At 37.3% G+C, this 26253-nt stretch overlaps 1 protein-coding gene across 5 annotated transcripts in view; it reads left to right on the top strand.

The window, feature by feature from the left end:
• Positions 1-26253, top strand: part of GRIN2A (glutamate ionotropic receptor NMDA type subunit 2A) — a 196213-nt gene that overhangs the window by 113466 nt on the left and 56494 nt on the right. For all 5 annotated transcript variants that reach the window (XM_069809925.1, XM_069809924.1, XM_069809921.1 and 2 more), the window contains 4 exons: positions 7379-7493; positions 19689-19894; positions 21350-21518; positions 21643-21796. In XM_069809925.1, the coding sequence (XP_069666026.1) occupies positions 7379-7493; positions 19689-19894; positions 21350-21518; positions 21643-21796 (644 nt within the window). The remainder of the gene's footprint in view (positions 1-7378; positions 7494-19688; positions 19895-21349; positions 21519-21642; positions 21797-26253) is intronic.

Raw genomic sequence — 26253 nt, 5'->3', positions numbered from 1 at the left:
GATGTTTTTAGGAAATCTGTTTCTTAATGATAAACAATTTGTCTTGGGGTTTCTATTGATAAGTATCTTACAAATTTCACAGTAGAATCATAGTAAGGAAGTTCAGAGCCTGAACAAGATAAAGAAGAAAAGACAAAATTTGGATTCACTCCTGCTTTTGTAGGTATGATGCTGGGTGAATGCCAAGCCCAGACAAGCTGGCTCTCTAGATTATTAAAATGGTTGGTTCATACTATTTGGAGGAAAGAGAAATATCACCAGACGACACCTTGGTTGTGAGGCATTTCATCTACTTAAAACCTCAGTTTGGAAATTCCTTCTTTGGGAGAGGAGGGGAAGAGTTTCTTTTATGAAACCTGTATTTCCCTGAGTGTCTGCTGTTTCTCTTCATTGCCTGTGTTGTCACGGTTTTTAAACACTGCCCCATGGTGAAGAAGGCACTAAATAAAAAATGATAGTCCCCAGTGATAGTACCTGAGGAATTTATCAAGTTTGATTATCTGGTCTGGGCTGCAGGGTGAGGGCAGGAAACGTGGGTCTGAACTCGTGGCAGCGAGGAGTCCCACGGGCTTTCTGCTCCCTGTGGCTATCGGGCGCATGTTTTATTTTACAGATCTAGTAACTAAGTTATCTTCTTTGGAGGTAGCTTAGGAGTGGTATGTTTTCATTAATGCCTCTGCCTTACCCCTTATATTTTTCCCACCCGGTGGTCTGTTTGGGAGCTGCATACTAGGTGAATTTCACACTAATTATAAACCAGCCTGTTATCACAGAGCTGAGTCTGTTCCTGAGCCCAACAAGTCTTGAATTTCTACTTTTAAAAGTCTGAATCTGTATAAAATTATCATTATAAAACAAAAAAGGAAGGAGCAAATATCAGAGCAACCAAAAGAAAGGGCATCTGAGACAGTCTGTGCTTCCTGTCTCTGAACTTGCTTTTAAAACCACGGGACGTTGGCTGAGGGTGTTTGCACGACCCGTTTGGTTTCTAAAGGTGTAATTCCTGTATGGTGTGCAGCCCCCCCGGCCGGCTCTCCCCTGCACCCCGCTGCCCCTCCAGGGTGCCGCTGGTGCTTTGCTGGGCTGGAGTTTGGAGCAGTTTCTCCCGTCATCAACCTCACACCTGCCAGAGTGAAGGTTTTAAAGGTAACCCTGGGAATTCAACATGTCGTGTCCCCCCCCCCCCCAGATCTAGCAATTTATTTATTGCTAGATGCTGTAATGTTATGAAAAGAGTTTAGTGAAGAAGAAGGCTTAAACCTTGGCAGGGGAGAAACCAAAAGACCTTTCTGTAGGAAAAGTAGCTGTTGTTACTGATTGTGTTCAGGTACACGACTTGATCCTAGTGCAGACAGTTTCACATTCTTATTTCAGTGGATAGATGGAAAGAAAGTAAATGTGAAATAGCGCAAAATGGAGAAAATGTCAAAAGAAAGTTTGGAGGGGAGAAGAGGGAATTTTTCTGAAGTATTAGCTTTGGTGAGAGCTTTTTTTCGTCATATGTATAATAATTATCACAACTACATTGTATGCATTTATTTTTAAGGGATCAATTAATTAAAAAGTTTTCATTTATTACATTGCTCCAAGGACTTCCTGGGTCAGTGTATGTACATGCACGCAATTGCTAGCTTTTAAAATCCAGGTCTTTTCTAGAAGCCCTGAATTTTTACACATTTGTAAAAGTATTTTCTTACGCATGACATGTTTTTAATACTGTGATCCTTCCATTTTTCTAGAAAAGCATTTCAGTTTTATTTTAAGCATAAGTAGACCTGCCTGGCCTCAGGAAGCGCAGAGTGCTGCTGCTTCAAAGCATAGACTAGTTTTATCCTGTCTCTACAGCAGCGCTTCTTCCTGGCTGTGCAATGCTTTTGAGGGATGGTTCCAGATTGTATTCCTTATTTTTGACTTATTTCTAGCCCATGTATCTCAAAAATCTGCATTTCCCTTGCCTTCTGGCCAGGGGTTTCCCTCAGCTTGGCATTCCCCTGGAGAGATCAGTTGATTCAGGGACTGGTTCATACGCTGTTGCCCATGGCAAAAGTTAACCTGAGAAGAAACAAGGTGCTAAGTCTCTTGGCTCACTGCTTTTAATGGGTGACCAGGAGTAAGCTCAGCTTTCTCTAAGGGAGCAATAAATTGTAAAGTAGTGCTGCAGGGTCTTCTGGGACACAGGTAGGTGGGCAAGAAACTGCCCATCCTGAGGACATGAATATTTGGGAGGATGCTCCCTGTCTGGCATCCCAGAGATACAGCACGTGGAGGGTACTGCTGGGTGGGGACCTCCCTGAGCACCATCGCTGGTGAGGTTCCAGAGTCGACATCGCACCTGCTTCGGTTTCGCAGGATTGCTCTCCTGTGCAGTGTTGCGCTTTCATTCTGTCGCTGTTTGTTTTCTCACTTCCCCCAAAGAAGTTTATGAAGCTGGGGCTAGGATTGACCTTTGTTTGAGACAAGGTGATCTCTATAATTTACATAGGTTTTTTTCCTTAAAATAATGCCCACCATAGAATCCACTAAACCTTCTTGCTTTTGCTCTCAAATCCTTGCATCTATTACAGGAATACTTGTGTATCTTGCATATATGTATATACATATATATGGTAAACATGAAAAGAAATCCCATAGCTTACAAACATGTTTCCTGTTGTATAACACAGAAGAAGAAAGTCTTAAAGATTCTGCTCCAGGAGTGGTCACGGCTTTGCTGGAGTTTCAACTGTTTTTACACAGTATAGGAAATCCTTACCAAACACCTTATGGGCAAAGAAGGTCCATGTCTTCTGTAAGGAGACTGGCCAGAAAGGTGCCTCTGTTTCAGCAATATTGTACCCTAGCAAATGGTCTTCTAAAAACTGAGGTCTGATTCTTTTGGCAAAATCTTCCCCATTTGTTAATGGAAATTAGAGTCAATGAAGTTGTTGATATAATATTTACAGCGTAGGAAAACCTACTTTATTCAAATATGTTCTGTCTTTCTGGGTAGAGTCATAATTTTGACATGGGTAAATATTGCACAGTTTTGGCATTAATCTGAAGCTTTATCTGAATTACTTGATCTTTCTGAGTCTATAAAAATTAAGTTGGAAACCTTGGGAGCAGTTTGTAACCTTGGTGCTTCAAAGGCTTGCTGTAAATAAAACAGGAACAGAGTTCTGCTGTGGTGTTTCAACACTTCTCTTTTCAGTTTTGTTGGGGAAGGTGACAAGCAAAAAAGAATTGTATAAATTGTATAATTGTATAGAGAGTGTTTTGAAATATATAGTACAGGCTTGGTTCTTTGCATGATAAAAACCTGTTTTGGATTCAGTGTGAGAATAGGTTAACTTCTGCCCCCCCCCCCCCATTTTTCATACATGTATCATTTGGGGAATCTTAGTCACAAACTTAAGTTTGCAAAAGTTAATTAAGACTTCAGTGTCATAATACCATTACAAGGCCCCCTGCTATCATGTCTTTGCAAAGGTTATGGCGTTAATGAAGTATGAAAGCAGATTAACTACTAATCCAAGGTGTATGCTGCAAGCTCAAATAATCAACACCTCATTTACTTAAGAACAGGAATATGCAATTCCAAAACTACTTCAGAAATATATTTTGACCAATTCAGAAGCCAAAGACATGTTGCACAGAATTAATCTTGGGCAAACTTAAAACTCTGTAAGAATAAAATATAATATAAATATTTCTTTTCCTCGCTCTTCTTAACCAGGAACAGAAAAGCGCGTGGTTGTTTTTTTGTAGAGACAAGCAGTTTAGGATCTTGGCCAGTAAAAGCAGAGCAGGACTTCTGTCCTTTGTGGAAGAAAAATGACAATTCAAAAGGGAATGTAGATTGTAGGCATTGGTTTCTGAAGAACACAGACAGCTGATGAATTCCATACAGAAGAGTGTGCTTGGGAAAACAAGAATCTCTTTGAAGTTCTTTTTTATTGCTGCAATTTGAGAAACTGGGGTAGTTCAAACTGCGTCACTCACTGATACCTTTGTATATGAGTCAGACAATACAATTTTAAGAGAATTTACAGATTAGGGACTTTTTTTTTTTAACTTGCAAAATGTGTTTCACTACTAAATTGCTGGTAAATTCACACAGTTTAAAGATACATACTGAGTTCAGTTTTTCAGTTTAGATTTGTGGTTCATCTTTCTTTCTGGAACACTTGAGCATCACTGCAGCTACAGTACTGCATCTTGTGATGGCCCTTGACTAGCTTCTGGGCTAGGGCATTTACATATTAATTCCAAAATATGATGAGTGGTGTTTGAACTCTGGGGTAGTGATCCTACCAAACTACATAAAAGAAGAGTTCAACTGAAGTCGAGTCACCAACAGCTACATAATTAAAAACTCAACTGGGCACAAAAGCCTGATGTAGTACAGCATGTTTTATTTGTGGTCCAGCCCTTAAGAGGAGACATAATGCTTGGCTTTCAGTTTTATTGAAATGAGGTGATTTCTGCCCTGCCCCATAAGACGATGTGTTCATTGTGGGGGATGTTATTTCATGTGTATGAATTGGGAGGCAACCTTTGAAGGAGGGTGCAGAAATACGGATACAAGTAGTGCATGTTTTCACAGTATGTCATTGTTTTCCCCTTGCGGTGACTTCCTGGGCATTTTATTCCTTGGGTCACAATGCATCTGATTTTCAGCAGTGAGCGAATGTTGTGCTGGTTTCTTACATGTATGCACAAGCAAATTCTGTTTGGTGGTTTGCCACCTCCTCTCAAGGTGGCAAACAAGCTTTTTATTCCCAAGCAAGCTCTTTCAGTGCTGGATGAAAAATGTAATATACGGGAAATTAGTTCAACTAAAAAGCAAAGTTCTGCCAAGGGGAAAATTTTCACGCCGAAAGTCTGTCACAAAATATGAGTTATTACAATGGGTGAATTTACAAATTGCTGTCAAACTGGTGCTGAATGATGTTAATATGACTGTTTAGGGCAGTGCACATTTAATTATTAACAGTTATGATACAATGCCATTATTTCTTCTGGGTCTATATACTTTTATTTAGTGTGCTTCTGCTGTTGAGATTTTCATGCAGTTATGTCAATACAAAGCCTTGTCCTTTGAATATGAAGTGAAGAATTTTGTTTATGTCAGATTCACTGGGAGACCATGCTATTACTACTGCTACAAACCATCCCCCTTCACCCCCCCCCCCCCAAAAAAACCCCCAACCACCCAAACAAACTTATAAACCAGTACCAGTTTCTTGTGGGTAAAACATTATAAAGCAATGTATGAAGAATAGTTAAAGTAACTTTAACACACTTCAAAACACAACTTCTGTGGGATGGAATGATATTGGTGTTGAGTTGAATTCCAGAAGAAGAGCACTTAGGTGAAAGGTTGGACTGAATTTCTTTCAATGAAATGCACTGAGATTCAGTGCAATTCAATGCAATTAACTTCAGACCATGGATATGGGGTGCAGGGCACATTATCTTCTGGAAGTGCCATGGGATCTCCAAGATTTTGAATTGCAGTTTTACCTCTCACCTGCGGGATAGCCCTGTCAGGCTCACGTTGACAGTCTGGAGTTTTGATTTTTTCAACATGACCAAAGAACACCAATGCCAATACAAGCCTTTTACTCTCTTCCTTTTCATCCCTGATTTTCTTGGGTGACGGAATTTCAGATAATGTATAAAATGATAGATTTTTTTCAATATCATAGTCCAGGGAGCTTGACCTGTATACTGTGGTAGTTCAGACTCTTGGCAGTAAGTTCCCTGTATTTGCACTTTAAATAAAAGCTGCAGTTTCTCATCACTCTTTCTGACCCTGGAGCAGTGGAAACAATCTGTTCTCACTGAGAAACACTGAAGCTATGTGTAACTGGAGCAAATATAAATATGGATTTATGTTATAAATCTGTGGAAAATTTTGAGAGAAAATTGTTTTTGAGTTGAGTTGAAAGTCAAGTTTGTTAGATGACCAGAATACTGTCATTTCTAAATCAACAAAAGGACGATGCTTTGGAAAAGAGGGTTCAATGGTGAATGGAAAGCAACAGTTAGAAATTAAAAACTATGTATACTAATTAAGAAATGGAAAAAGTAGGTAGACTAGATTAGAATTGGTATAAACACAATAAGGAATTTAAGACCTTTGGGGCAGATCTATGGCTAGAAAAGCTATAGGACTCCGTAGAGTTGAAGGATGTCTCTGAGGTGAATGAATAGAGTACCAAGATCCCTACCCCAGGGTAGATCAGGTCCACTGCAGTGTCTGGCTGCTGAGCACTTCTGGCGCACGGCTGGTGTTCGCGGAGCCACCTGCAGTGTTATTCACTAGAGTTCATAAGCGTTCCTCAATGGCACAGTCCAGGTCAGAGCAATGACTCGGTAGAGATGATGTAATCATTGCTAATGACAGGATTGCTTATAAGACAGTAGTATTCTGTCCTTAGAACATGTAGGTTAGTGTGGCAAAACAGGAGAATGGAGAAAGCAAGCAGCAGTACTGTGGCACATCTTAGGAGAGGTACCTCTTGTTGTAGCACTGAGTAATGTCCTTCTGTTGACATAAATTCATACAAATTCCTTTGTAGCTGAACAAAGACCCTGTGGTAAATAAACAATTTTATTGATTCAATGCCTGAACTGGTAAGTCTAAAGGCAGGAAATTTAGGATTGAACTGACATGTCCAACAAAATTTTAAAAATCCTTCTTCCTCCTGTATATTTTATTCTGATTCCCTCTATTTTTTTCCATTCAAAGTGCTAATTAGTTTATACAACTTTTGAACATCACTGAAAATTAACCTAAATACAAAAAAGTTTAAAACTTTTGAAATTACTGAACTGAAATATTATCAATCCCTTCAAAGTTTTCATGTCTGGTTTTGACTGAAGGCATTAGTGGAATTTATCCAAGTGTCACAAAGACACTGTGTATAGCTACAGTGTTGGGAAGGGCTGACAGGACTCTTGGAGGTCTAAACAGGTGAAGTCAGAGTAGATGCACTTACCTCTCAGTATTACTCTAGTGAGACAACAGTACAGTTTTACATACAGAGCTAATGTAGACATGTTTAAAATGGTCCTGAAAACCTGGTCAGGTTGTGCAAAGTGCCAGAAAGATTATTCATGGAGTGTACATGTCATACATAATGGGGAAGCTGCTTTAAAAATCATGTCTGCATTTTAAAACTCTTATGTAAACGATGTTTTGCTTTGTCTTCTGCTATGGACTGCCTTGAAATGCTCAGAGTCCCCATGCTGCAAATGTAGCCTTTTTACAGCATTAACAGGATTTGGTGCATGCATTTCATCAGTGGTTCTGATGACTGAACTAGCTTGCTCATTAACTGCTGGACAGCTCATTAATTTTACAATGAACTTTTTTTCCCTTGCCTTCTAGGTTTATGATGAATGTGACTTGGGAAGGTAAAGATTTGTCCTTCACAGCAGATGGTTATCAGGCACACCCCAGGCTGGTGGTGATAGTACTGAACAACGATCGTGAATGGGAAAAGGTGAGCATTACCTCTGGGTAAAAGCCACGAGAGGAGGTAGGAGAGACTTGGTAGAACCCTATTAATGACAAGTAGACAGATTAATGTCATGGATGTCAATGATGATATTCTGCTGTAGCAGGTTTGTCACAACAGTTCAGAAAAGATAATTTTACCTTATTCCAAGTAGGTCTAAGGAGTTTTAACAAGAAGAGCAACATATCAGTGAAGATAAGCCACGTGGATTTCAGAAGATTTCTGTGAAACACACCTTGCATTGCTGCTTACAATTTAGTAAAATAAAGTGGATAACTGGAAGATCTCCAGAAACTTGGGCCTTAACTACCTAAATTTGTATGGATTTGTATATCTTGACAACTCCAGTCCTTTTATTTGCTTCTGTTTTTATTCTTTGACAGATTTTAAAGTAAAAGTAAACTCTTTTATTTATTTATTTTTTTAAAACGCTGAAATTCCTGTTGAATTGGAGGACAATCCCTATAACATTTTCCTAAAAAATTCAGACTCTTGACTTGTGTTCTCCTGGTAGGCAAGTGATCTCCATAAACCTCTATACAGACTAGAAGGAAAAGTGTCTTAATAACAGGGCTAATCATATATGCAAGTAATAAAAGAGAAAGTTTATCATGAGTGTTTTTTCCTTAAACCTCCCACCTCAGGTCCCACCTCAGCCTGTGATTGTTTTGGCTCTGAGTTTTGCAGGTTATCTGTGGTCCCATGTTTCAAAAACAGGGGACCTTAGAAACTGTTTGCAATGTGAGACAAGGAAAAAATACACCTGTATCATCCACCAGTTTTATTTTAAATTCATAAAACATGATCCTGCATTATCTAGATTGGTGCTGTAATCTATGAACTCCTTTTCTTATAGTTTTAGGATCCCATAAAATCAACTTGAAACTCCAGTTTGCAAGACTGCAAGACTCTTCATTATGTTGAATAATAATGACAAAATAAGAATTACTGAAGGACATCTCAGTAAATATGCTAGTCATTCAAAACCACAGAGAGTAGTCCTAGATTATGCTATGTATTTATGTTCATTTGATGCAAATTTAATTCTCTGGATAAATTTAATCCTATCCAAATGTGTCAATCTGAATCTTTGGAGGAATCTTTTGCTCAGTAACCATTATGAAAATTTCTTACCCTATTTTAAAATTCTTCAACAGTCTGCATGTCATATATAATATTCTGGAAGAAAATATTATACTACTTGGGGAATATTAGTATGATGCACCAAAGGGAGAAAATGGTTGGAGAGGCAGCCAACAATGCTTATGATATAATAATTTCCTATACTTTGTACCTTGAAACTTCTCTAAAGAGACCATTCAAAGGACAAGGGGAGACAGCTTTGATGTTTTTGAAAAATAAGCTAACAGCAGCAAAGAAATGCTAGATATATGAACTGATATTATTTCCAAGAAATAACTTGAGTCTGTTTTGACCTTCGTGTGACTCCCCTGTCAGAGAATGGAAGATTTGGTGCAGGTTTTGCTGTATCTAACTGTGCACGTTGTATGGCAGCAGTGCACGCTCCACCTGCTGCGTTGGGCTACAAGACTCTCTGTAAGCTGATGCTTACATTGTCTGTGCACAGTTTTCCATGTGATAAATCCCTTCCTGCTCATTGTCGTGTTTGAGGGGCTTCTAGGAGGAAGAAAAGAGTGCCTGAAGGGAGGCTCCTGCCCAGAAAAAAATGTATGCATCTGCTCCTAGCTGCCCCTTTGCTTTAGAGCCCTTTTGGTAGCCGGCCAGATGGGTCACTTCGGTAGGGACAGCCTGCCCCTAGCTGCAGCTTTCGTTTCTGCTTCTCTATCACAGGACTGTGGGAAGGGAGCCAGGTTTAATTATGTCAGAGGGGAGAAGTGAAAGGCGGCCAAGAACGGGCTGTCACCACCAGAATTATTCTTCTGACCACAAGCTGATCCCTGCCTCTGTGGATGAAGACAAATAAACTGACTAATCAATTGTCCTGGCAAGCTGGATGTAGCTCTCAGCTGTCTCGGAGCACCCCACATTTATATCAGCAGAGCGTCACAGAAATAATAGCACAGTTCCTCTGACTTAGAGAAGGCCCTTGCCCACTCCTTGGTTTATTCGAACATCTCTCTAGTGTCATCTTGACATTCTTTCCAAGTTGCATTTCTCACCCCATATCTCTTAGCCGATTTCTTTCTCCTTGTTCCTTTCTCCTTGCGCTGTTTTGCTCAGTTTCAAAACTGTCAAATTTACTTATCTGAGATCTAACATTTCCTGCTCTGAGTTTCCAGACAGGCGCATGCTTTTACTTCCAGTTACAGCATTGCAATGAGTATCACAAAATTGTTTTACTGAGTCTTATTAAATATCTTCAATTCTATGTGGAAAACATCAAGTCTTAGATTCTAATTAAATTATTTACTCATGAAAAACTGACAATTCAACAGCCTGCTAATCCTTGTAATGTAACTAAGTTACATAGAAATTGCAAGTAGCTACTTTACTATTCATGTAAGAAAGAGTAATTGTGATTTATGTGAAGAATTTTTTACCCAGTATTCTCCTGAAAATACAAGACTTAATATTAAAACTCAATTTCCTTTGGTTTTAGTATAATAATAATCTGCTTTTACTTAAACACAATTTTTCCTTGGTCTCAAAATTTATATACTTGACTCGAGGCTTGAGGTTATAGAAAATCCATTCAGCCATAGCTGAAGACCATACGTCTTACCCCTAGGAAAATAAGTTCCTCTTCCTTTACAAATGACTCAGTATCAAAACTTTGAAGTGGTAACTTCACATGTAAATGGGGTTGACTGAGGGATTTGTCAGATTATCAGATTCTGAAAAAAGCTGGTTGGATGGTAATAGTTTGAAGACTGAAAATCACTTTTGGGCATGTTCAGCAGGCATCCAGCAAGATATTTTGACAGATCCTAAAGCAGCTACTCAAACTTCTGACATCAACATTCATATTCTTGCTGCTAATCTTGACAGGCAAAGAGACTGCTGTTCTCAGGCAAGAGATTTTTAAGAAGACAAGTTTAATGTGCTTGTTTCAGTGAAACTTGGTAAATTTGCCAGAGTTAACAGTGTTGCCCAAATATCACCAAAGCGCTGCAGGAGCACTGTGCTAGTGCTAAAAAATCCTCAGAGGTCCAGCAGTACCAGCTGCAACTCCCCCATTAAGCTTATCTCACTGGTGTGTGACCTGGGTGTCCCACGCAGCCCATTACCTTCACTGAGTTGCAAACTTCACAGTCTGTTAGTCTTTCTTTCTTCCTTTTTTTTTTTTTTTAATGTAGAAATAAAACCAATCAATCCAGTATTAAAATCATATACTAGAATGTAATTAGCAGGGCAAAATTAGCTGTGCATATCATGTATGTTAAGTAAGGTAGGGAGGTCTGTATAGCATTTAAAGACGAGTGTATTCCATGTGTAAAGGTGAGTTCCAGGATAAAAACAATTTTTACTGGTGCTCCCAGATAGATACAGATAAAATTACCATGGTGGTCTGTGTTCTGGGTGAATTTGTGAGATATAAGTGTCCTACACATTTGTGGCCAATGAATTTTTACAAGAAGCAAGAATAACAGGTACTACATGGAACAATTGCTAGTTAAATGCCATTGCAAGAACTGTTACTTACATCCAGGTTTATTCTAAACATAACCAATCATCTTTAATTTTCTATTAATGACGGATTTAATGTAGAACTTAACTTAATTTTGCTCTGATTAACTAGCATATGCCAGGTTTACAAGCTCCGTGTGAGGTTGTACACATTTGTATCTAAGTAGGAATGAGTGGGCAGAGGGTGCGTGATTCCTGCCTGGAATAAATGAACCAAGGTCTTCACAGAGAGCTCCATCTGGCTACTAACATCTACTGTCATGTAGCCGAGAAAAGACAGCTATCATATCTAATAGTATAGCTGAAACTGCACTGGACAAGAACTGAAAAACCTAACACTCAGTCAGATTTCTGACAGCTTTTTGTCAGAGTACTGTGATAATAAAAAGTAACCAAGATAGTATAGGGTAGTTTCTTGAGAAATCTCAGTTGATTTCAGAGAAGGGGTAATGACAGCTGAAGGATCCTGATGCCTCATGGTAGACATTCCCTAAAAGTTGTGAAGAAATGCAGATATTTTAACTAGAAATTGCATGATCTAATAATCCATTTGCTGGTATATCTTTTGTCAGTAGCTCTGTGGCCTAACATGATATATTATCTTGGCCCATAGCAGAAACAGCATGCTTTTTTAACATCTGTTGGGTTGTCATTTTCCTTGTTCCATCCTTGTTGCTTAGCGTATTTAGTTGTCCTGTAAATATGCCTATCCTGACACTGTCGAGTGAAAATTGCATATTGTTTCTGTATCAGTGAGCTTTTACTTAGCCTAAAGGCCTTTCCTTTGACCTTTATTGTACTGAATTGTTTGAATTGCACCAATTATTATGTAGCATTTCTTAAATCCCATATTCCCAAGGAGGATGGTTCTCTCCTCTCTGCTGCTGTAAAGGAATCGCAGCTAGCATGGAAAGTGGTGGTAAAATGTGCTTTGCTCCTGTTCTTTACAGCTGATACTAGAGAGGAGATTAAAGAGTAGGAAGACTTTCAGGGCAGCTCTTCGTCTCTAGAGCTAAAGGTATGGCTGTCTGAACATTTCTGGAGAGCTCTAAGATCTTCACTGAGTGCAGAGGAGACGAAAGGTCTTCACTCACTGGGAGGTGGAGGAAGGGGCTGTCAATTTGTTTAGCTCTTTTCCTTTCTAATGACATAATCAACTCATAAAATGGCTTCTCTGGCATGAGTTTGAACTCTTGTGCTACATAGAGTTATTTGGGACATTTCGCAGTACCACAACTATACCAACCACTGAGGATTTGGTGAGTGCTAATTACTAATTCTGTATTGAAAAATGAGGCTACAGGAGGTGGTAGCTTTTCTTTCTCCTCCTGTTTGTTTATAATCTGTCTGGGTACTGTGTTTTTCCTTTGAGCCCTGCTGGTTGCAGTATTGGTGCCTTCCTGTCAGCATAAGGAGCAGCCATGAGGGAAGAGTGGTACATTTGCATACCCCATATGGGATTTTGCAGCAAATTCTGAAAACTTCAAAGTCTTTAAATGGATGTCTTCAAACCACCCAGGACTGTAAAACACTCCCTATTCATAAGACATGAAAGCGCTCGCATTGCATTTTGTCATTTAAATTTAGAGTGTCATTGTGAAATATGGACCTTCAGAAACACAAAGCGACACAAAGGTTAGCAGCAGAAGGTATACAACAGATGCTGGTTCTGGAGGAAGGATTTTGGTCTTGTGCTATGCTCTGCAGCAGCCTGTTATTGCTAACCCAACAAACTCAATTTATGCTTTCTAGTTATTGACTTAAAGCTTGCCAGAGTAGCTCTTCCTTGTAAGTGGAAAAGTGTGATGAAATAAAAGTAATAAATTGTTTTCTATAAAGCAAGATGAGTTAGCTTTTGCATTTGGTCAGCATTATTTTCTTCACTGAAGTGAGACAGCTTTAAAAGTATGTTTGCAGTATCACAGAATCATAAAATGGTTTGGGTTGGAAGGGACCTTAAAGATCTTTTGGTTTCAATGCCCCTGCCATGGGCAGGGACACCTTCCACTAGACCGGGTTTCTCAGAGCCCCATCCAACCTGGCCTTGAACAATTCCAGGGATATGGGGTGTGTTTAATGTAGAAAGAACATCCCTGAAAATTCTTCTCTTTTCAAAGGTTTATTCAGGTAGTCCTGGCCATGCATTTAGTATCCATGTTGTCGTGTAACATTTTTTCTTACAAAAGGATGATGACTGTGTATTGTGTACAGTTCCCATCTGCTGGGAAGAGGGTGATAGGACTGAGTTATTTGTTTGTTTTCTGTGAGAAATGCCGGTGTGACAGACTTTCTTTTCGTGCCAGCATTGGCACTCAAGGGAGAACATACTCTGCTCTTTCCTCTCTCTGCTCAGGATCTGGCTTTGCTCTTTTTCTCTGATTCGATGGTCTCTGTGAGGGTGTGTGATTAGGATTATGTCAATCATCCTCATATTATTTAGAGGCTGCTTTAGGGTGCAGCGGGAGGGGGATCTCCATGAGGTACAGCAGTGTGTAACTTTGCAACTTGTCTGTCTTTCTTAGGCTAGCTGTGTTTATCTAGCTGTTACACAGAAACACACCAAATACTTCTTTATCACCCTCCTTGGGTGCAATCTTCAAAAGAAAAATAGGCATGCATGAGGTGGTCAAACCATGTGTGTAATGCAGTGAACTTGTCAGGTGCTTTAGACAACAGTGGATGAGACGAGGACCCTAAGATTGCTAATTCAGTCTGACATCAAACAAGCTCTTCCGTGCTCTCAGCTATTTCCTGCTTTCCTTCCTGTGTCCTGTAGAGATTAAACCAAATCCTATAGCTGTTAAACCAAAGGGAATATTCCAGTCTGCATACGAAGATGGAGAAAACAGGAAAGAATATACCAGTTCAAAAGAAATACAATGGTGATGCACCATTGCAAGTCCGTACTTGAAGCTGAGTTTTGCACCTACAATAGTGAATTGAGGGTTTGATTTGCTATTGAAATTTTATTTTTTATGAGAGTCCCAGCCTTTTGGCCATAAATGAGGATTTTTATAATTCGGGCCAGGATCTTTCCCCCAAATTATTCTGTTGCCCTTTTTTCAAGTGAGGGCCATCTTCTGTATTTCTCTGGGATCGAGGCCACATCATTATCAAACTAGGAATGACAGAAATTTATCATAAATCTCTGGATATTTTGTGGCATTTCCACACAGTAGAGTAAAAGTATTTGCATGCAGTTTTTGACAGTTCCGAAATGGAGCTTGTCTGCGGTTTTTGAGTATTATCCTCAGCTTGAATTTTCTTCTTAAAAAAATGTTTATTTTACAAATACGCACTACTGCATTTATTACTTTAAAATCTTTCTTAACGCAGTTTCACCTTCCCCCTCCATTTTTGAATCTAGCAACACAGATATTCCATTCTCTGTTGAGAATAAGCTCATTTTCACTTTTAATTTCTCTAGTAATATTATTTGGATTCTTAGGAGGTCTAAGCAGGAGAGCTCTCTTTATAGACACACTTTTGTGCTCTTTGCACTCTAAGCATGCTATTCTCTTCTCCATTGCTCGACTTGCTATAGACTGTAACTAAATGTAGTTAATTGGGTTTAAGGTTGGAGCATAAATCAAATTTTCAGACCTCTTTTTGAACTATTCAGTAGTTCATCTTTCAGGTTGCATAATCCAGAAGTCCAAACATTCCTCCTGTACTTTATTTAATGGTCTATTAAATGGCTGTCATTCTAAAAAAGTCATGCTACCTAAATGAAAAAGAGATTTTACAGCACACATTTTTCAAAAATAGCTGTATTTTTCCCGTGTTCTGTGTGTGCCTAGAGGTGCTGAGTAAATGATTCCTCAGCACATGAGATTTTGAAACAGCAAATGGTTGCAGGTGAAGATGACTTTGTGTTTCACCAAAATGAGAATTGATAGGGATCTTAAATATTCTTAATCTTCCAGGAAAGAGGAAAGGAATAGGTGAGGAAAGGAATGCAGGCAAGACTGAGCAAACTGCCCTGATTTATCTACAGCTAAATTTCCTGTCATTAGGGGTTGGCTACACCAAGTGTAAATGTTTTAGCTTATATTGGCTTCATTTTAAATTCAGGATGGCTGGGCCTGCCACACCATCTCAAATACGTGAGATTCTTCTTGATGCAGTTGGAATGTGTCTCTTGCTGCCTGCTATTAATGAGCTGTGCTTTCAGCTAAGTTCTCTGGGGCAGCAGTCTTGCTTCCATGAGCTAGGGGAAATGATTATCCTGACCAACATAAAGTTTTGAAATCTTAAAAATGTTTCCATTCTGTTTCAGAGAAAAAAATTTAAAATTTCAAATTCTATGAATCAGTAACCCAAACAAAACAAAACAATACAATAGATTGGAGTAGTTGAAATTCTTTCACCTCAAATTTATCTCTACATATTCTGATAAATTAGCACATATTTCTAGCTAGCATATCCAGAACTATAAGTGCAATGTCTTTATTAAAACATCTTTATTTCTGTTTACAAGCTATTTCAAATGGTGGGTTTATGTTTTGAACAGTAAAAAGCCCACTTTCTGAACTGTTTTCTTCCAAGAAATTAGGACTACAGAAATTATCTTCAGAAAAGTTCTCTTCTACCCATCTCCCCACCCTATCAAAATGTAATTTTGGCAATCTGGCAGGCCTGTGCAGTATTTTATCTCCCTGTTGTCCTCTGGGTGCCCTTTTCCAAGCAGTGATGGCTTGAAGACTAAGGAGGTCAGAAAAAGCTTCTGAATGGCAAAGAGTTCCCCTGAGATTGATCATGTATAAGGAGGAAGGTTTAGGCGGCAGAAGGAAAAAATAAGATAGTAAGTCTTCACTGCAGTGATAACATTTCCACAGCAGAGGCAGTGAGTTTCTATCCTACATGTGAGTTTACCACTATTTTATTTTTGTGGACCTGTTCGTCTTTGAAAGACTGGCTATGAAAATTGTTTATGGTCTCTGATAAGAGTATGTAAAGTTAGTTCACTGATGTTCCCTATTGGAGGTTTGTAGTGTCACCTGAAAATTAATGTGTTCTAGTGTTCAAATAATTTGTCATTAAAATTAAAAAACGTTGCATAAAGAATATCTGTATGAGGGATACCAGTATTAGTAGGTAAGCATGCTAATTTAAACACAGACCCCTTCTACCTCAAATCTAGATGCTTGGACTTGGTCAGAGGTTGCCACGTTTAGTTCATTTCATCTGTAGCTATAATGATCACAAAGCACACTGAAAATGAGTGCTGCAAAACACTGGAGGCAATTGAATTTTGAAGCTGTCCAGGTTGGTAAACTATTTCACTGTAAAATGGTTTATTCAAATATCACCATTGACTCCTACTGAGAGCAGCAACTGAACTTTTCATATTCTACTTTTCATATTTTATGTATGAACTTTTTCCTATTCTACAGCATTTATAATGACCTTCACAGGTGAAACCAGGACTTGGCATGCTTTTTTTAACTCAGACATTTTGCTTTGTTGTCATAGGTAAGCCACTTTAACAGTCAGTGTTGAATAAGGACTTAACATTTGGGTTTGCACGCAAATTCTTACACTTTATGAGCAGACCTCTCTATAATGTTCTGAAATATGATGAGCATGTGTAGTTGTTATAACCTGTTGGTTTTTTCCCCAAAGCATTTGAAGGTTTTAAAGGCATTCGAAACAGATATTGACTGGATTTAATACTAGATCTGACTTTGATAAGTGACATAAATGCTGATCCTGCAGGACACCTACATATGGATGCAATTTCATAAATTCTCTTTATTTGACAGCTTTTCTGTGTCATTTCAACCCTTCACCCTGTAAAAAAGGGATGCTATCAATTGCACAAGGATGTTAAAAGAACTAAATAATATATGAAGATACAAAACATTGTGTAAATAATTAATACCATTCATATTCTTAATAATGATCTTATAATTAGTTCTGCACAAGCTAAAAGGCTTCTAATACAAATATAAAAATCCTCCATATTTTGACTACATTTTAATTGTATAAAACTAAATTCTTATCCTCCACTTAAATGAAAAAGTGTTTTGATCATTCAAAACTGTAGCAGAATGATAGAAGTGTAACATGTAATTCTCAACAGTATAGCTATTTTAAAATCAAAATACCAAATAAAAATTGAAACAGTTTACTTGTGAGGCCAGCATCATCAGCAGAGCAAATCCTGTACTTGTGCTAACCATTTATTAATTAGAACAAACAAACCCAACAGAAACATTTCCCAAACAAAAGGACTGACCTACAGGCTCTTTCTAATTATTACCCTTCCTCATTTGCCATTGTTAGCCTACCAGCAAGGATTTTCAGAGCTTTTCTGCCTTTTGCTTTTCTACCGTTCTTCATGACATTGATATCTTTCTCTTGTACTTTTTTTTCATTGTGCTTTCTGACACTGTGGGTTACTCATTGTACTGGTGGTAGCAGGGTGACCTGCAATGGACATGCTATTTGTGCACCATATAAAGACCAGATGAAGTCACTGTGACACCCTGGGACTGCAGCGGTACACCTCTTTGGGCAGAGAAGTAGGGATGCCCCTAAGGCCCAAGGCAAGGTCTTAATTTTTAATTATTTTTTAAAAATAAGGTCACAAGGAGTGAATATTGAGATAAATGCATGGAAGGCAACAGATAAAAAATTTTGGACCTAACTTTAGAGATTCGCTCAACACATAACACTTCCATACAGATACGACTGTCAAAAGAAATTAGCATTTCCCCAAATTCAGCTGTTTCAAAATATGTGCTTCAGGATTAGGCAGATCTGCCTTCTCCCAGAATCCTGTATCGAGTGATTTAGAAAGGCAGGTGCTGTCACTGCTATAGTCCTGACCACACAAATGCAACTAAGCCTCAGCCATGTTTCGTTTCTTCTTGCTGGTTGGAATAGGCAGAAGGTCAGGCACATTTTCCACTTCTGAAATTCATCGTATAACTTGGCACGTTTCCTGTTTGACTGAACTACTGAGCTGGCTGGAAATCTCCCCATTCCAGATGGCCAACTTCATGGCGTACGTAGGACATAGATATGAACGACACCGTGTAAGCTAACATAAACCAGCACAGGCTCTGCTGTGAATGCAATTATACACCATAACTTGACAATTAAACTATTTTTGCAATATAGCTGCCTCATACAAATATATTTATTTCCCTGTATATGAAATAGTTTTTCTCACAAAGGCTTCATCCAGTGTATTTTGGTTAAATTTCATACTAGAACTGTACGTATATATCCTGTGCCCAGTTCCCATTGATTTAGGTGTGAATTCTTAATTCCCTTAAGATATTTTGAATTTCCTAATTTAAGTGTATAGAGATTTGGCATTTCTGCCTTCTACATTAAAGTTCAGCAAAACATCTTGACTTATAAACAGGATGGAAAGGAAACTGCAAAGGGCATGTGCTTATATGCTTCCCTAAATAGGAATGGATATAAATCATGTTCTTTGGGAGTTTTTGTAATTCATTTTAAAGTCTTTAGAAGACAGAAGGTAGGTGACAGGTTTTTTGCAGGTTTTTTTAGGACCTGAGTGTCTCATTGTACTGTTAATTCCCACCATTTTCATTGCAAAACAAATATTTTAGCATTCTCATGATTATGTTATAATTTGTTTAGCTTAAGCAACTGAAGAATTATTAAAATTCATTAGGTTATAAATTTTGTGGATTGCTAGCTCATTTATATTATCTGTCATTGCTACTCGGATAACAGATGCAATTAGATTTATGGATACAAAGTAGTTAAACACAACCTGAGGAAGAAAATGCTAGAGTTTTCAAAATATTTAAATCATATGCCCGTTTCTGGTGTTCTGGAGGTAGAAAGAAATGTAGGTTAATTTAGAAGGGATATTTTATAATAGTAAATAAATAGACAATTTTAATGTAAAGTGGGGTATGCTTTCTTAAACTGCCCCAACAGTTGGCATTAACTACAGCAGAATAAAATACATTATTTCTAATAAGAGCTAAATCATGCACAATTGAACATGTGTTTACTAAAAACCTGGTTTGGCCTCGCTCAGGTGCGATAGAACCCTAGGTAAAGGCTTTCACAATGGCTTTTCAAACTATAACAATAGGAGAGTCTTCTCTTTTGAGAAGATACTGAAATGATATTATGATATTTTTGTTATCAGTCTGATGTGTATGTGTGGGTTAGTTTTCTTTTTCTTTTTTTTTTTTCGCGAACTGTTTTCTTATTACTGCAGATTGGTCCTGATAGCAAATCTGGTTGCTGTTCTGGCTCAAATGGAAATGATGCATGTCAAATGTCACTGCAGCTGTAGCCAGGTGGTAGATAGTGTTAACTGATGTCATCCAGTCTTTATAAAAGCTGTTATCTCTTAAAATAACGTTACCTCGTTTGTCTTTACCACAGTGCATTTTCTCACTTCATGCAATTACTAAAAAGTTCTAAAGTAACTTTGATAACAAAAACCCAAGACAGCTGTCTTTGCGACGTAATTAATTTCCTGTACCTGTATCCCAGCACATTTAATATTAGATGTCATTTGTCAGAAACAAGCAAGCATATATCAGCAGCCTGTGTGTCTTGGCATTTCAGGTGGGGAAATGGGAGAACAACTCACTGAGCCTGAAGTACTCTGTCTGGCCGAGGTACAGCTCTTTTGCAGACAGTGACCCAGATGATAATCATTTGAGTATTGTCACCCTGGAGGAGGCTCCCTTTGTCGTTGTTGAGGATGTGGATCCTTTGATGGAAAGCTGCCAAAAAAACACCGTGCCATGTCGTAAATTTGTCAAAATTAAGTAAGTAAATACACAGCATTCCTTTCTTTTTTTTTTTTGAGTGCAAAATATATTCTCCTATTTTCTCATTCTTTCCTTTTTTTTCTTTCATTGTATAATCATTTTCAGATACTTTGCTGTTCTTTTCCTCTTGCTTCCTGTCTTTGCCTTTCCTTCTGTATTTCATTTCCTCTTTCTTTTTACCTTTCCCACATGGTATGCTCTTGTTTGCACATCTTCCTTTTTAATAAGTTGAAAGGTTCTGGTTATATATATGTAAGTCACATTGAATTACCAACAAGGTAGTAAGCTTATAGTAAATTCAAAGTCAACTAGAATTAGCCGTTTGCAGTCACATGAAAGAAGATTGCATTCTAAAATAAGATTGTTTTAATGAGTTCTCTTTGAATTGTTTCCAGTTATGTTGAAATATGCCTGTTTAAATTAGTCTTTAGCAATTTGAGAATGTCTTCTATTGAAAATGTATGTTTGTGCTGAAATTTGGTACAGGATAAACTACTCCAGCAAAAAATACCATTGTGACATACCATCTAGAGAAAAGCCCTCTGCTTTGATTTCTCTATAACTTTGGAGCAGTTGTTAGAGATCAGTAGAAAATTTCTCATTGTGCATTTATCAGTGTTGTTTCATTCTGTGCTTCAGTCTACATATTTATGAACTGAATATAACAACAATATTTTTTTACTGAGCAGATGTTAGGGAATATAATGCATGTTTCTGAAGATTTCCAGAGACTGCTAAATGGTTGTGCACATGCTTCCTGAAGTCCAGAGAAACGTGGTTTTTGACATAACTGTACTTAGTCAAGTTCCAAACTAGTTTTATTTTAATTTTTAATTCTTTCAAAGGCTGTAAAATATTGCTTTGGCTTCTGAAGATGCTTATACTAAAAAGTTCTAGAGGTCATGCAATGAACAATTCAGAAAAAAAAAATAAAAGGAAAGCCCTCATCTTTGCACTCAAAGGGGGCCTGAAATTCACCTTCTCAAAGTGCAGAAAAAGGTGCGGCATCCATTTTCAGTATGGTAAACTGCTGTGCCTTTGTATACCTTACGTGTTGGGAAGTTCTCTAATAACTAAATGACATGTAGTCTTATGTCTTGAGAGTAAAAGTAATAAATGTTTAATCTAAGCCTAAGAGAAAGATTAGTGAGAGGAGCCTGTATGTCTTGATGGAGAAGTGAAGTGCAGTAGGCTGGATACTGCAGCAGAAAGCATGTCATACAAGGTCTACCATTATCTTCTATTTATCTCTCATCAAGCAACTGCATTATGATTAGTAAGAACTACAAACACCATATAAAGCATACTGTGGATTATTTTTCCATCAATTCAGAAAAACATGGTCACTCATAAGTATGACAAGACGTTGTTTCACAGTATGCTGAATCTTGCTGTTGTGGTTCTTCTGTTTTTCCCAGTAGAAATGTTTATGTCTGTCTTCTCTGTTGACAGCAACACAACTAATGAGGGAACTAACGTAAAGAAGTGCTGCAAAGGATTCTGCATTGATATCCTGAAGAAGTTGTCTAAAACCGTCAAGTTCACATATGACCTGTATTTGGTGACTAATGGGAAACATGGCAAAAAAGTCAATAATGTGTGGAATGGAATGATTGGTGAAGTAAGTTCTGTTAGGTAAAAGAGCTCTTAAGTAAGAACTTAGCAATGTTTGGTTTTAATTCTTTCGGAGAAATGAGGTATTCTCTACTGAGTAATATTGGTGGTGTCTTCTCTTTGTGGATCAGGTGGTATATCATCGTGCAGTTATGGCTGTGGGGTCTCTCACTATTAATGAAGAGCGCTCTGAAGTGGTTGACTTTTCAGTGCCATTTGTTGAGACTGGGATTAGTGTCATGGTGTCACGGAGCAATGGCACAGTTTCACCATCTGCTTTTCTAGGTATGATTCTCCAATCCATCCAGATCATTTAATTGCATTTCTGTAGAGTTGGGTAGGTTTCGCTGTTCATTAAGCTATATAGTGCATTGACGTGCTTCTCTCAAGTTTTGAATTTTACATTAGGGAGTTTGTGCCATGTTGATGTGCTGATTAACATGGTTATTAGCACATGAAGATAGTGCTGTTGGTTTCAGATGCAGTGAGTGAAAACCAATGATAGTGATTTCAGTATGAAAAAGAATCCCCCAAAATCTTCAGTTCAGAAAATTACTTCCTCAAAAATGCTTCTTTACAAAGTAATTTATGCTTGTTTAGCCCATTATAAATGATTTCATATCTTTTAAACATTCACATTCACAAAATAATTTAGAAAACCCTTGTAGAATAGCTAAGAAAAAGAGACTTCCTTATGCTTAGAAGAGATCTGACAGCTAATTTGATAACAGTTACCTCTGGCCTCTGAACACCATTCTACTGCACTAGAGAGCTTCTGAGTGTTTTCTCCACTCATGCAATTGAACAGTGGAGTTGTGATGATGCAGTTGAACAGTGGAGATATAGCAAGAAATGAAAGGCTGGGCAGAAAGGAGCTGGGTTATAAAGAAACAGACTTTGGTCTTCTTTCCTTGTTTGCTTCTTGTTTCAATGATTCATTTCTCCTTTCATTATTTCCCTCTCCTTCTTTTTTAGTGCTTATTGTTTACTTCTGTATTGGGTGGTTAGCCTGAATTTACCTGAAGCTGAAAAGAGAATGAGCCATGAGTTGGATCAAAAGTGCCCGGAATGCTGTTATGTTCCTCATAGTGTATTCGGGCCCAGTATTTTTTAAAGATATTTTGCACAGGAAAATAGTGCAAGGGACACTAGAATAATTTAAACAAACAAACAAACAAAAAATCATTATTTTCCAGGTATTTTACAGAACAGTTTAGTATGTTCAAGTCCATTGGGTGATCAGTGATGCCATTTTTGCATCACTGATTGTATGGTTTCTTTTTAGATTGCTAAGTGTAAGTTCTTCACTTCCACTGAAATTGCTTGTAGCCAACAAGGAGTAGATTGTTGTTGTAGTATCAGCTACAAGTGGGCAAATAATTGGGTTTTCTTGCTCAAGAATCATCATTTAGACACAGAGTTTATTTCTCGTACCTGTTCCATAAAGGCATATTACAGAGATGATGCAAATAAATATAACACAGTGAGTAATCAAATAACTTCCCAAACACAGTGGTACCTAAGCATATTTTGTTGGTGGTTAATATTTTTGTTTAATGAATGAAAGACTTTTTAATGAAATTATAAGAGGCTGTACTTTTAATGAAATATTCAGATAGCATCTTTTAATTTTTATAAGTCATTGACTTGTAAAGTTAATTCATTTTTAAAACTGCAGTTGCAGCATGTTGAAAGTATCATTTGAAATGTAAGTATTGGAGTGTTTTCTAAATGTGCTGCAAGTGCAGTTGATTTTTACTATGGACTCTACTTACCTCTTAAAAACCTGCTTACAGCTACCATCAAAAGAGAGGCTGGTTTTGCATTTTGCACAATAACATAGTTATTAGATTTCTAAAATGCATTTAATTTTATTGGTTTGGTTGGACATACATATAATTTAAAAAGCAAAAAATAACCGCTTCTTATAAAGCTCTATAGAATAGCATTCCTTTTGAAGAAATCTGATTTACTGCACCAATAAATCAAGTCTGTGCTCTCAGAACTATGTTCTGGTTTTTTAGATGTAGATGAAACTGCCACTTTACTGGAATTGACTGTGTATTTCAATAAGGTGTGCATAGTAGTAAAATGCTTTGCCATGCAAAGTACTGTCAGGCAGATAACTGAATTTATTCACAGACTGATGTTTCAGTTAAAGTGAATGTCTAAGAATAGAGTCATCTTACATAATTCTTTGAAAAGATTTTTTTAAAATCTGTCAAATACAATATTATTTTTTAAAACAGCACTTGATTACAGTTTTTGAAATATCTGCTTTTGTGATTTGTGATTTGAATGTAGACAAGTACAGGATTTTGTCTAAGCTAGATTTTCCATTCAGTGGTTGTGTCCAATAGATCTAAGTAACTGATGGGCTGACAGCCTCTTCCTCATTATCTGCTGTGTTCTGATTCTGATGTGGGTGTCTCCTTCAAATGAGAATTTTATCCACATTAAAACAGTATCATATCATACTAAAATTAAATTTATATATGCTAGATCCACAAATAGATTTTTTTTAAAGATTCTGTGAAGAATTGATTCAACTTTATTTAAACAAACAGAATAAGGGAAACCTCAAATCCAAATTTCTATATTTTTAAGAGTGAAAAAGTTCATAGGTGAGGTCAGTTTTCTTTTCTAGAGGCATTGATGCAATAGGAAATCTATACCCCTATTTATTTTATGTATTGTTTAAGTATTGGTTTTGGTGGTGGGAGGTAAAACTCCAAGTTAGTGGAGTAAGACATCTTTTTCATTGCTCAATATTCTCCATTGCCAGTCATTTGAAACATACACTGGCCAGTCATGGATTAATATTTTTCTGCCATATCACAGCTTTACTGAAAATTCTTATAAAACCTGCTGCTTGCCTGAGGGAAGTTCTCTTTCTGTCCTTTGAGAATAAAGAACAGTGCTGAATGTGTAATTTGATCTCTAATATGACAGGAAGATTGACTTTGTTATTCAATTGATTTTGTACTTGTTCAATCTTACTGCTTGCTATTCTAACTAGCTTTTTAGTTTCCTATTGCTTCTTTTAATCCTCCACCTCATTACCAGACTGCTTAAATTATTAAAGAGCATTCTGCTTAAACTATTGTTTATAGCTCACTTTTTCACATCAGCTTGTTTTGCCCTTTGCCTTATTTAGATTTTGTCAAATTACCATTGCTGTTTCTACACTGTTGCTTTTGATGAGAGCTTTATCAGCCTTGCTTTCTTCTATGAGAATGCTGTCAAAATTGTATGTTAGTTTTATGTGAATTCCAATTTAATTCAGTTAATATGTGAATTCATAGAATATTTGTTATTAACTGTATTTGGCTACATTAATGTCCTTTACCTGCCTGCACCAGAACAGATCTTTCTCTGCCTTTTAAGAATTCTGTTGTTTTGCTAACTTACGATTCTCTTCCAAACAAATAATTATAGTAATTGAGACAACTTCGTAACCTCTTTTAAAAATAAAATAATTAAAAAAAATAAAATACTGTTCCTTAACCTTATCTTAAAAACAGAAAGAGAACAGTTTGGCTTACAATTTCCCTGCCTTACCTTTTTAGTTCACATCCAAAATCACCAGTGGGGGTCTTTGGAATTTGGTCTTTTTTTGGTTCCAAATTTCTGAAAAAATTGTAGCAAAGGCAAATGATCTCATGAGATTTCCATGCTTGGGCTGAAATGATTACACTTCATTCTAGTTCTGGGTGAATCATTCCTGCTAACTCAGGCAAGGTTCAGATTGGGCTATTGGGCTCAGCACACCTCAACTCTCATTCGTAGTCATTTCATGCAATGATGGAAGAATTTTCAGTGGTTCAAATATTAGTTTAAATTCAAAGAATGAAAAAGTTAGGATGGAGGAACCTCTTGGGCTTTCAAAAAAAGGCAAAGCATTGAAACACACTAATTTATTGTCATTTCAAGTGCTTCTTGATTCTGTCCTAATTTGAAATAGTATACTAAGTTTTTTTTTCTCACACTTCAGAGCATACTCACACTTGCATTATATACCAAAATTAGGATACAAAATGTCCCCAGATAAGCTGACCTGATAAAGAGATATTACTTTGCTATACAAAACCTTTCTTACATATATCCTTATACCATGACAGCTACTACATGGACTCCTGAAATGATAGAGAATTTGTGATTGGGCAAGATGATATGTAAGAATTTTTTGTTATCACATACTATTACCATATCCAATCCTTTCAAAAAGTTGGTGCTTAGTCTGGTATTTGAAACTGCTTCTAGTTTTCTGTTCCAACCTATTTCTTTTACTTAATCACAGTTTTTCTGTCTTTCAAACTGACATTCAGTTTTCCATAAAAACCTTTTGATTTCAGAAATTTGCTCCCAGATGAGAACGAGACTTTCAAAAGGATGTGTTTGCAATTGGTAAAAACAACATCTTCATTGCAGATAGATGAAAGTAAACACAAAGAGAAAAAAATTCCGAAACAAAAAAATTTATTTTGAATGCAAGTATTTAGCTTTTTTCCCTAACACTTTTTATTGGATAGAAAAAGAGAGAGAAGTCTACTTCACTGAATTACCAAATGTATTAAACATACGCTTAATTGCTTTTGCTCTGCAGAAACACAGTCATAATGGTTGGACCATTCTGTTGATAAATGTATATAACATAGGATAAATAGAAATGCGCTACCTGATTGTAGACTGAATAAGCAGCGAGTCAAACCAATTATTTGCCACTCAGTGTCAGTGAAGGC

The sequence above is a fragment of the Haliaeetus albicilla genome, chromosome 22 (genome assembly GCF_947461875.1).
Source record: "Haliaeetus albicilla chromosome 22, bHalAlb1.1, whole genome shotgun sequence".
In the NCBI taxonomy this organism is placed as follows: domain Eukaryota; kingdom Metazoa; phylum Chordata; class Aves; order Accipitriformes; family Accipitridae; genus Haliaeetus; species Haliaeetus albicilla.
Note: the sequence above shows the minus strand (reverse complement) of the source record. Positions and strands in the feature narration are given on the sequence as shown.